Source organism: Maylandia zebra, linkage group LG6, assembly GCF_041146795.1.
Source record: "Maylandia zebra isolate NMK-2024a linkage group LG6, Mzebra_GT3a, whole genome shotgun sequence".
Lineage (NCBI taxonomy): Eukaryota > Metazoa > Chordata > Actinopteri > Cichliformes > Cichlidae > Maylandia > Maylandia zebra.
In genome coordinates this window covers 29,810,494-29,823,278 of record NC_135172.1, presented here as the reverse complement: position 1 = coordinate 29,823,278, position 12,785 = coordinate 29,810,494, and the positions used below count along the sequence as shown (strand labels likewise).

The window sequence follows — 12,785 nt, the reverse complement described above, 5'->3', positions numbered from 1 at the left end:
TTCGCAACTTTATCAATAAGACACCAAAAAGGCCTTAGACAAAGATGGATACCAACATGGATAAATAGAGAAATAAGAACACAGGGACTCGTGATTGATTATGGCATATTTCTGATAGCCCCAAAAGTCAGGCTGGACAGAGCGTCTTCATTTGGCTGGCTTTTGTTTTCCCATCAGACGTACGTCTATTAAGTTTAAAAAACCACTTTAAAGCCCTTCACAATGTCCTTAAAGTTGTCATTTTCTTATGAGAAATGAAATTATGAGAGTGTGGAACATTTTCCCTTCATCCTCTGTAGCTCTCAATAATTCACAGTCACACACCAGTCAGCCAATCTGGTGGTCACATAAGCTGATGCTCTTTTTCGGCTCATTGCAAGCTTGACATTCCTTTGATGACAACACTTTTCTGGACATCGCTAACTCTACGCGTTTCCATTTCGTCTGGAAAACACTACTCACTAGTACCAGCCTCGTTTTCAAACCAAGTGAATCAAACAAACAATAAATCAATCAACAGCTCTAACCACACAGACTTTCTGCCAGTGCCATCATTAGTATAGTTTATTTGCTCACTGAGCTGTTTCTAAAAGTAGGAGCAACCAAGAGGTCTGCGTTCTCTGGGGTAGCTGCTGATGTCACTGTGCAGCAGTGAGTGCCTCTCTCCTCTCCATCTACTGTTTATTTGAAGTCATTATTCCTCCACATATTGGCCCTTTAAACGCTCTGCTAGAGCAGAATCAAATCAGTGATTTAATAATCAGCTCAAAATTACGTCTACTGTGATCTGTTTTAAAAAAAACAGCTAAAAGATTAGTGGACACTTGGCAATTAGCACACTTCAGTCTGGGTGGCGACATGCATCAAAAGGTTACACAAACTGACCCATTGCAGCGGCCATTAAATATCAATAATGATATCAAAAAGAACCAATAGTAGTTGGTAAATGTAAAAAGTAGTAAATGTAACTTGCCGATCGCAGACTGATAGTAGACCTATTCCATATTATGGCAACACTTATGGCAGGTTTCAGTGCCAGTGTTGGTATGTTTGACAATCTCACAGCAAAAATCAAATGAGTCATTTATTTGAATAACATAAGCTAAATACAAAATTCCTGACCAAAACTAAGCAGAAAACTTTCCCTCTCTGCGTTTACATTTCCTGGTTTTTAATTACATATAAGATTTGAAAGAACATCCCTTTACCATACATGGCATATTTCACTTCTGCAGTATTTCACTACCAGTCAAATCCAATTCAAATGTGCAATTTAAAATCTAACAAACGAGACAGCCTCAAACTTTGGCCACCCTTTTCAAAAAAAAGCTAATTTAGTGAGCTTGCCACTGTCTGTCACTCATGAGTAAAAGACATTGACATGGACTGATGTCACCGCTCCAGGCCGCAATATGAGAAATATCAACACCAATAAAGCAAAATTAATGTTGATCTTTCTTGGTAGTGAGGAAAACTACAGCTGACGCGAGCTGTTTTAGTTGGTGTCGGACTATTTTCGGCAACATTTATTGTGGAAATGAGAACATAATAATCTTTGGCAACATTACATAAGAAACATTAAAAGAAAAAAAACTGATGATGACATGTCATTTAATTAATTGTACCACATAAACAACAAGGATTGAATTTCGTATTTTACTGCAATTGGAAAGAAAAGTTAGAAAATGTGCAGTTTGCTCATTTTAGTCTTTTGCTCAACGCAAAGTGAGATAAATGGTCTGCTTGCTCATTTCTACATTTCAGTTCTTTTTGATTCAGTCAAACTGAAGGGTTGAGGGCTTTGGGTTCATCTTAAAACCTCTGAAAAGGGTCAACTTCATTGCTGACCTCACCCGGAATCGTTTCCCCAAAAGGAAATGACTGCAACCTCCACTGCACTTTGGTCATGAGCTAGACTTGACGAGCCAAACTACAAAGAGCTTAATCTATTTATAGGGAAACACTGCTACAGTACAGTGATCAGGGGGAAGAGGAACCCCACAAGACGGAAAGACAGCCGGACGCCGAGGTTACGCCAACTGTCAAGATCAAGTAGAAGTCTTGACATTCTCCTACTTTAAAACTTAAATCCATTTCCTCTACCTCTCAGAAAACATTCTTCTGACTTTTTATGTTGTCAATTTTTATGTTAAATGCAAGTAAGAAAACTGCCTTGAGAAATCATCCTTTGTACAGAGGAAATAATTTCTGTATTTTTCATTTTTGATGGCAAAGAGCATCAAATAATTAAAGTTTTTATGCTTATATACAAATACAGTTTGTATCTAAGCAGGAGAAATTATAATATATCTAAGTTAGGAATACAGCTACATTTAATGCAAGTACTCAAAAGATCTACAGTTGTGTTGCTGCTAGGATAGAGTAGTTTCAGTTTTAGTCACCGTTGTATCATTTTCCTAAATCAGTTCTAGAGACATTGTCACTAAGTAAATTTAAAGTGTTTTTGCAATTAAAAAACGAAATAAAAATATATAACATATTCATCCTTTTCATCTTTTCATCGTTTTCACCCCCCCAGTCTAAGGGGTACAGATATTACTGACAAGTGACGAACAAAAAAGACAACAAAATGGAAGAGAGTAAGGGGAAACATTTTTAAAAGGTTATGAAATAACAGTCTGCTGTCAACAGTGAGTGAGATGCAACTGAAAGGGCAGAAAAAGAACAATCATGGGAAGCAACATAGGAAGGTTAAAATAAAAAAAAAAGAAATAGTGGAAGAGCAGGCGCTGTAAATCATAACCTGGTGTAAACGAGTTAAAAGAACTTTAGTCCTGGCTGTAAAATGTGGACTGAGAACAAGAAAACTGTAAGAAGCTCAGACCGCTCCATCAAATGATGTTTATACACTTTAACAGCATCCCGCATGTCCCCAGATGCCAGTTTCCTTCACGCACCACAAACTGCTTCCATAACCAACACATACAGTGAGATTACTACCTAATATATTGATTAGCAGTCTTGAGAGGAGAAAAAAAGTAGTAACAAGTGAAGGTTTTTACATTTTTACTTCAGATTTGGTTCAGGTTACAACACATGGGGTCCATTACCCACAGGTGTCACATTTTTAGGCCTTTACAGCAATGAAGAATTCAACTACCAGCAAATCTATTTTCAAGATTCACGTGAGGCCTAAAAACAAGTTTTTGTTTCCAGTGCTAAAATAAAACAAGAAAAATTAATTTTAAGTTTCAACTCCCCCATTGTCCAATCAGGTTCATATTTAATAACAAAACTTTGCAACAAGCTGGGGAAAAAAAAACTTTTCAAGGCACAATAAACACACTAGTTGGATAATTGGAGCAATACTCTGTCTCTGATTCAGTGTGACAACAGGAAAGCAGACAAAAGTCATTCACATTTCCTTTCTTTCTATTCCCTTCACTGATCATTGTCAACCATCATCAGTTAAACACCTGTCATTTCCTCACAGCAGAAGGAAATGTTGGACGTTTTCATACCGAGATCATTCGGTTATACAACCTCTAGACTTGTTTGGGCACAACTGCTCAGACAGGATATTACAGGATAGTACAACGCCTCCTACTCCCAACTGGAAGCTGGTCATCAAAGCAGAACCATAACTGTACTAGGAAAAGGAAGAAAAAAACAAAACCACCAGACGAGCAGGTCCTATAAGGTTAATCAGACAGTCAACGAAAAGAAAAAAAAAAAAAATCATTCTTTTTACTTTAACTTGGCATCACACTACGAAAATTTGTTTTATAATGTCAACAACAATATAAGATTTAGGCTTTATCACCTATGGATCTCTGCAAATACACAACACCAATGTTTACAGTCACTGCTAATTGCTGCTACTTTGATGTTACGTGTTTTTAAGATAAGCTGGCTAACCACGGAGAGAGAAACCTTCAGTTTGAAGTTTACCCACTTATACTCAAGTGTCTGTGACAGAATCCTAGGCATAACGTCATTCAGCCTCACCACTCCCTTATTATTGCTGTGTGTTAAAATATCTACTTTCCTCTTTTATTGACTCTCACTTTTCCCCCCTGATTTTCACTAGAGGAACTGACAGATTAATGCATCTGTGCTTTCTGTCAATGCAAACATTAAGAGATAGCACTCACGGTTACATTTTCTTTTTACAAAAAGTGATAAGATATGGATGTACTTCCTCTTGGTAAGGCAATACCCTCAGGAGGTTGCCTATTATCCACTCTAGTGTTTAGGGAGCAATGCATTAAAGTAATTGTTTACCAGTTGACAGATGTTCATCTTTAAATCTTGCGTCTCAAGTACCACCCATCTAAGTGAAAAAAAAAGAAAAAGTCTGGAGCAATGCGCTCAATTCTGTACAGCACATCTGCCTGTGATGGAAGCTATTTATGGATTGAGGAGTGATATTTTGCCAGGAATAACTCAAAAGAACCATTAGTTCTGAGTGAGCAGATCTGTTTTTTTCATTTATTTAAGCTGCCTTAGCACAGGCAGATGTATGACAAAGGACATTGGGGCAGACCTAAATGTGATGCCAGGTGCTCTGATAATAGTAGGTGTGTGCTGGGCACTGTTAGTTATGTGGTGGTGTGGGAGAATATTAATGTCCATGAGGCAAGTAGTTCCACTGCAGAAGAGAGGTATGGCTGACTGCTTTCACACTGTGTTGTGTAATGTGTCTGGAATTTGATGAATATGTACAGACACACACACACACACACACACACACACATAAAACCTTACCATTCTGTTCATCCAGTTCATTGCCAATCTCCTGGCCCATTATCTTCTGTCGGCTGATGACAGCTGCTAGTGCATCCAAGCCTGCATCCTGAGCTGAGATGAGAGGAAAGAAAACAAAGACTGTTACAAGCTTGACCATGAGACGAAAAATGAATCAACTGATTTTATGTATTGTAATTTACCATGACTGCAAAACAAGGCAAAATGAAATGAATGTGATGAATGATACACAAAAAAGACAAATGTAGTAGTGGTGACATATATATGTCGTAAATATTTGTGAAACTGGAATGACAGGCTGCTCGTAGAAGAGAAGAGAAGAGAAGAGAAGAGAAGAGAAGAGAAGAGAAGAGAAGAGAAGAGAAGAGAAGAGAAGAGAAGAGAAGAGAAGAGATTTGGCCTCTGCAGGTTTCTAAGTTTGACACACTCTTTACCACAGGAATGTTTTTTAACCACAAGTTCATGGGCTTGCCATTACCCAACTCCACCAGAAATCCCACGTGGGACACAAAACCTCCATATGGTTTGGTTTCATTGTCTTAACAGGAATCTCTGATCCCAAAATGACAATAACCAGAGCCGTAATGGAGACATTGCAATGAAGTGTCATATGGAATCAGGTGAACTAATGTCTGGGTGTTCAAGTCATGTCAGAGCCAAGAGACAGGGGGAAAAAAAACAGTGGTGAGTTTACGATATTCCTTCATGGTGTGAATTATGATGATGCAGTTATATACTTTGTTCGGCCAGCACAGGTTTAATACACATATGGTAGTGCCTGGAACTTACTCGTTATCTATTTATTTTGCTGCTTCCACCAACACTTTATTGTTATCTTCTTATGTTTACTAAGGCAAATAATACAGGATACTGTATAAATGCTACACGTGTACTGTACTTATATATATATATATATATATGGGTTTCGGCACCAAGACAAGAAAGCTCCTTACCATGCATGGAGGGTTTCACCCCAAGTCCAGCACCCTGAGGCTGTACGCTAAGCGGAAGGAAGGGGGCCGGGGACTGGTGAGTGTCAGCACCACAGTCCAGGATGAGACAACGAACATCCAAGAATACATTGGGAAGATGGCCCCAACTGACCGAGTGCTCAGTGAATACCTCAGGCAGCAGAAACCCAAGAAAGAGGAGGGAGACGAGGAACCATCATGGAAGGACAGAGCCCTGCACGGTATGTACCACCGGCAGATAGAGGAGGTGGCTGATATCCAGAAATCCTACCAGTGGCTGGACAAAGCTGGACTGAAAGACAGCACACTAATCATGGCAGCACAAGAACAAGCTCTGAGCACAAGATCCATAGAGGCTGGGGTCTATCACACCAGGCAAGACCCCAGGTGCAGGCTGTGTAAAGATGCCCCAGAGACAATCCAGCACATAACAGCAGGGTGCAAGATGCTAGCAGGCAAGGCATACATGGAACGCCATAACCAAGTGGCCGGCATAGTGTACAGGAACATCTGTGCCGAGTATAACCTGGAAGTCCCGAGGTCAAAATGGGAGATGCCCCCAAGGGTGGTGGAGAATGACCGAGCTAAGATCCTGTGGGACTTCCAGATACAGACGGACAAAATGGTGGTGGCTAACCAACCGGACATAGTGGTGGTAGACAAACAGAAGAAGACGGCCGTAGTGATCGATGTAGCGGTTCCGAATGACAGCAATATCAGGAAGAAGGAACACGAGAAGCTGGAGAAATACCAAGGGCTCAGAGAAGAGCTCGAGAGGATGTGGAGGGTGAAGGTAACGGTGGTCCCCGTGGTAATCGGAGCACTAGGTGCGGTGACTCCCAAGCTAGGCGAGTGGCTCCAGCAGATCCCGGGAACAACATCGGAGATCTCTGTCCAGAAGAGCGCAGTCCTGGGAACAGCTAAGATACTGCGCAGGACCCTCAAGCTCCCAGGCCTCTGGTAGAGGACCCGAGCTTGAAGGATAAACCGCCCGCAGGGGCGTGCTGGGTGTTTTTTTTATATATATATATATATATATATATATATGAAATTTACTATAATTTTAATTGTTCTTGAACAGTCATGTAGTTACCCTCAATGACTCGTTGTTGCTGCTGTTTAATCTCTCCAAAGGTCAGCCCCTTGGTCTCATCCGATTCGTTGATCAGCCAAGGGTTGGCTGAAGTGCCTCCACTGGCTCCTGCTCCTCCGGCCATCAATGTGGACCTGTGACATATAATCATAACAATTCTTAGTTTCCCAGCATTCTTCCGAAATAAAACAAACATAAATAGTAAAAAAAAAATAGGTCCATAATGAAAACTAAAAATTTGCTTTGGAAATTAAATTACTGATACTTTCCAAACAAAGCACAAGCAGCAGTTAAACTATGAAAGTAAAATGCACATCTGTACTATTACAGCAATTACCTATACCAGAAAAAAATCAATCAATTCTATGCTTTTTCTAGGATCTATGACACCCCCACAGATCACAGAAAAACACTGGTTATTTGCTTGTCTTTTAATGATTGAAAATGCCTCGGCTCTTGCAGTATGTAAACAGTGCATGTTAATCTGTCACAGAACTATGGACTGCAGAGGTTTTGCTCTGACAATGTGACATACAAGAAAGCTCTTTACACTATAATGTGCTGCGCTAAACAACCCTGTGTGGTTTGAAACCTATTCTCCTCCTAATAGCTTAAAGCTGTGTTTCTGACCCCCACCAGTTTTGACTGTCATGCTGTGATGGGTTCAGGGTCTGTGAGTGAGGCTGGTTTTAATTGCGTCTCTTCAGCGCTGTCTGTTGGTCAAACCCAACATAAAGGACCTGAACCACATACAGCTTTACCAGAAATCAAGACAGAAACTGATAATTTGACTGTACTTAATTTTAAGTATTTGCTGTTTTATCAACCTTTCAAACCCAGATGAAAACAGCTTGCTTTTTTTGCACAACTAACACAGAACACTACTTTTATCATACCCCCATTCACAGTCTGCTGACTGCTTCAAGTCACCTCTGAAGTAGCCACTAAAGTGCTATTAAGGCTATTCACAATGCAGGCAGGCGGAGGCTGATACAATCTGAAAAGAGGGTGAGACAAGGCATTTAGTCTAATCTCTCCAACAGGTTTGATTACTCTGAGACTATGTGCCAGGCTTCCACTTCCTCCATGCAAGTGTTTTGTGTGAAAATCCAATTAACAAGTCAGCAGGGAGCGCCAGAATCAGTCAAGTGGATCTCTTGGTACCCACAAAACACAGACTGCCACTGCAGAAGCCCGAACATCCCATTAAGGACTGAGTGACTTAGACAGGTGAGATTTAACTACTTCCAACTATTTCCACTGCAATAAAATACAATGGAAAGGTTCAGGCATAACAGTGGGAAGATGGATCCATGGGCCAGCAGGGTTAACGCAGGCTTCAAAATAGCCGCCTTCTTAGTCTGAAATGGAGATGCTTGGAATATATTGTTTTGGGGATGGATTAAAGTGTCCCTTTGGCAATGTTGTTCTACTTTTTTTCTATCCAAAGTTCTCACAAAAAAAGAGTTTAAAAAAAATCAGCTTAGATTATCCAGGCATGTCCAAATCTACTCCTTCCCACATTCCGTCCTCAGAGACCACACAGTGGGAATGGATCCTACCCACAAATCCAAATTACCCACCACATATCACCATTAAATTTAGGTCTCATTGAGCAAACCAAAAGCCATATGACCACATAATTACAGTTTGCCGAGCTAATTTACTAGCAAATCTTATTGGAGTTTTTTTTTATTTTCAGAGCCTTTTATGTAATTGGGTGTGTGGTCTGTAAAAAGATGAAAGCCAGTGCAAAGCACCACTAAGCAGATCAATCACAAAACCAAAGCTTGTGAAAGATATCAGAGAAAGGCAGTCCCATCAAGGCATCAGCACACAGGTTCTCTAAAGTCTATTGAGCTGATGAAACTGAGAAACTTTGTTCTCGTATTTTGGTATTTTAGCTACTTGTCAAAAAAATAAATAAAATTAAATACCACCACAATAAAGCGTGCTGTACCAGGGATGCAACTAAAAAACAGCCATGAGAAGCCAGGGAAAGTTAACAACATAACCTCATCTCTTCCTGTTAAAGTAAATATCACCTGGCCCACACCAGTTAAAATCTTACACAAAATAATGACTCTACCTAAAGATTTGCTAGTTATCATGTCTGCCTCACAGCACTGTCAACCTACAATGGTGTAAAACAGTGGTTCCTTAAAACCACAAGACGAGGCAGTCTCACAGAATGAGGCAATCCCCTGAGACTCCCATGTTAGGGGGCCCGACTTCAGCAATGAAATATATACTTAAAGCCTGGTACAAATCATTTTCAATGTAATCTTTGTATATTATTAGCGCATTTCCTAGGAAGAGTAAGGGGAGGGGCATATTAGGAGACAGTGAGAGAGAAGGAAAGCAAGAGGACGAAGGTAAGAGAATGGTTTGGACATGTGCAGAAAAGTGATATTGGATATACTGGACAAAGGATGTTGAAGATGGAGCTGCCAGGCAGGGGTAAGAGAGGAAGGCCTAAGAGGAGATTCACAGATGCTGAAGGAGGACATGCAAACAGTTGGTGAGACTGAAAGAATGAAAGTGTGAGATGGAGGCACATGATCTCTGTGGAGACTCCTAAAGGCAGAACCTCACAGAAGTATCTGACAGGTATATGTGACAGCTTTGTGCAATGGCGCCATACAGATGTAGCTTGCTAAATAGCAATGGCCAAAATATCATTGAGGATTTATAATATGGAATCCATGACATCCATGTATATCTTTTATATACAGTGGTGGTATCAAGCTCTTTCCGTAACTAGCAGAATATGCTGTGTAAGTATACAGTATAGAGTACACTATGTCAATTGCTAGTAATAAACTTGCTCTTTCTGTTTCCATCATTTGCGCGTGAGTGCGTGCCAAATGTGTAATCAACAGTGCAAAGCAAGCAAATCCATTAACGAAAAAGAATTAGCTATGAACTTAAGCACCCTGTCAAAATGGTAGGCACACAGACTTTCCTCCGAGTGACAGCACCAGGGGAGGTCATACAGGATGTACAAAGACTCGCTGAAAGTTAGTGACCGGTGGCATATCATCAAAGCAGAGACCAGAGCCTATGACCTCTCAGGTCAAGAACACAGACAAGAGAATGAGGATTCATTATTTGTAATTGGGCAACCAGAGGTGGAAATTGTACTAAAAAAACTCTCAAAGAGGACAAGTTACAAAATGAAAGGCAGCGTGATCTGAGCAGGATGTTCATCAATCAGTGATGCTTGGTTTGCTTCTTCTGACACTGACCGAGAAGTGACAGAAATTTTCGGTGAACAAATATTCCAAAGTGGGCGGAGAAGTAAATAAAGTACTACGTCAAGCACTACTGTGATCAAAATATGTTAAGATAAAATGAGATCTTTGAAAGCGGGACAATATGTGATTAGTGATTTTTGCACTATTCACTTTCTTAACCCTTTATCCCGTTTATAATAACTTAACATGCCTAATGTTACCTGGAGGGTTCAGACTCTGTAATATCGCCCTTGAAAGTTGCATTTAGCTGCTTCTCTCTGGTTAGCAGGTCATCAATGAGATTCTGCCTCCTGTCAGCTTCAGACTGCATTCTGATGAGGTCATGATAAGGTCACACAAAAAATTTGCAATGCTTTAACCACTTTTGATGAGCAGGGACAAGTTATGTTTCTAAAACTTAAGCGTGTTGCATTATTGAGGTCATTTTCTAAGCACTCTAATGCCCCCTATTGGAACACCTCTGCCAATGTAAGCAAAGCAGGCTCTTCACAGTTCCAAACTGAAGGATACATGCGGCGAGACGAGGATGCCCGCAACAAACCCTCCTTGAGCTGAGCGATATTTTGTTTCAGCTTCTGAAGTGAAGCCCGTAGCGTCATGTTTATCTGAAAAGACAGAAGATAAGCTCACTACTAAGAACAATCAACAAGACAATAGGAATGTGAAGGCAATACTATTGTAATTATGAGGTAAGAGGCTACCTTTGCAGGGTTCCCCCCCGTTCTCTGTTGTCTGTTCCGTTCATGGATGTTTTCAGCTATTTCCTGTGCCAAGCGGCAAGTGGCATCGTAATTTTGTAACCTGCAAATGAAAAACGAGAATTGAAAACTTGAACTGCAACATCATCAAGTAGCCAAAGATGAAGCAGCAAAACTAAGATTAAAACTAAGCATTTTAATATAATCATGGATTTCATATATTTATTTTTTATAGTACTTTTCATTACAAGTAAACTTTGTGTGTTTAATATAAAAGATAAAAAACATGATGCTTTGTGTAATGGTTGTATTACTCCAAAACCAAACTGAATTTAAACTTTCGATCAACATCCTCACAGTGTAACAAATGTTGCTTGGCTGAGAAGTCATTCGCAAATCTTTTTGGGTCCCTGCGTCAATATTGCACAGAATTTTTTCCCCCACACACTGGGCTAAGAAGATGTTACCTGTTACACAAATGGAAGAACTGCATATGCATATATAACAGATACTCAGGAGACGGGGGCCTTTCCATCAATGATAAATACCTCTACTTTTGAACTGACACAAGAGGATGTGGAATTTTCTTTATATATCTTGATTATGCTTCCTTAATATCAATACTGTTGTGAAAGTCAGAATGTCTTTGATGAAAAAGTGTTTGCCCCCTTTCCTGATTTTTATTTTTATTAATTTTTTTGCATATTTGTCACACTCAGGTTTCAGATCACTAAACAGATGCACTGTATTTTAGTTTCGGGCAACTTCTTGTTTGAACCTTTTTTTGTGTGTAGGATGTAGCAAATGAAAAATAAATAAATAAAATATTTCTAAACTTAAAATGTATATTTTAATCATGAAAATAATGATTAAAGCATAAAACTGTGCAAACTAAAAATTAACCTATTGAACAATGGATCAAGTGAAGACTTTGGATGACGTATTGCCTTAATCGAAAAGCATGAGCTAAATGGCTATCAGAATCATTGTTATTAAATATTATTATTTAATATTACTGTAGCTTATAAAGCGTCAGAAACGCAGCACAAGCTTTGGTTTTATCATGTGACATTTTTAGCATTCCTTTTCCCCCATTCTCTAACGCTATTTGATTTGCTGTTATAAGTAGACCTGACGACGACGACAACAACAACAAATTGTTTTCTAATCCGAATCTAAAACCACCAAGCTACTTCCCGACACACGAAGCGATTACTTTTTAATCACGAAACAAAAATACATGTTATTTTATTTGGCTAATCTTCGTAGCTACCACTTTCGCTAGCTATATTCAAAGTAGTTACAATGCGTAGAAATAATATTTGTTGTCCTTAAAAATACGTCTGAGTCATTTTACTTTTGCATTCAAGACAATGACTTACCAGGCGTCCTGAGACATTATGATAAAAGTCAGCTATTAACCCAAGTTTGAACTAACTATCCGGCTGTAATCACCAGCAGCCTGCTTCTTGTTTTGACGAAACGTCACTACGGTAGGCGACAGGGACATATTTCCCAGGACTTCTACAGAGTGCGCATTGTAATAGCATAATGCTGCCCTCTATGGGTTAGGATTTGCTGTTAATTTTTGACTCACAGGTCAGTTAAAGTGTAGAAATTTCAGGGCTGCTCGACTAACTATTTGGGAATTTCAAACGGAAAAAAAAAACACTTCAAGCAGAAATAAAGACTCATGGGAAAGCCTTAGACATGGATGACCTACAGTAAAATATAATTTAATATAATTATAAGATGTGATTTCAATTTTCCAAATTTAAAAAAAATCTGGATGTGTGCCTATGACTTTTAGATTGAGCTGCCTCAGCCTAGTCAAAACAACATTATGTTTATCATCAGCCTCTCTCTCCTTTGACTAAGTGCCTATTCCTCTTTCCAGTGTTTCCCTGTTCAATCTCTGTTTTTTCCTTGCAAATGCTGATTGATTCACTTTTGTTCTAGCAGAGTTCTCAGTTAATCATAGCTTCCTTGACAACAATGTCTTATCCAACTTATCATAAATGTAGTAGTTCTTTTATTC

General features: G+C 39.4%; 1 protein-coding gene across 1 annotated transcript in view; it reads right to left on the bottom strand.

Annotated features, from left to right (window-relative positions):
* stx8 (syntaxin 8) overlaps positions 1–12,256 on the bottom strand; it is a 45,983-nt gene extending 33,727 nt beyond the window's left edge. The window contains exons 1-6 of the mRNA XM_024802840.2: positions 12,130–12,256; positions 10,751–10,850; positions 10,560–10,654; positions 10,250–10,360; positions 6,793–6,926; positions 4,729–4,821 (exon numbers count right to left, since the gene is read on the bottom strand). Of these exons, the coding sequence (XP_024658608.1) occupies positions 4,729–4,821; positions 6,793–6,926; positions 10,250–10,360; positions 10,560–10,654; positions 10,751–10,850; positions 12,130–12,146 (550 nt within the window). The 5' untranslated portion in view covers positions 12,147–12,256. The remainder of the gene's footprint in view (positions 1–4,728; positions 4,822–6,792; positions 6,927–10,249; positions 10,361–10,559; positions 10,655–10,750; positions 10,851–12,129) is intronic.
* Positions 12,257–12,785: the final 529 nt, after the last annotated feature.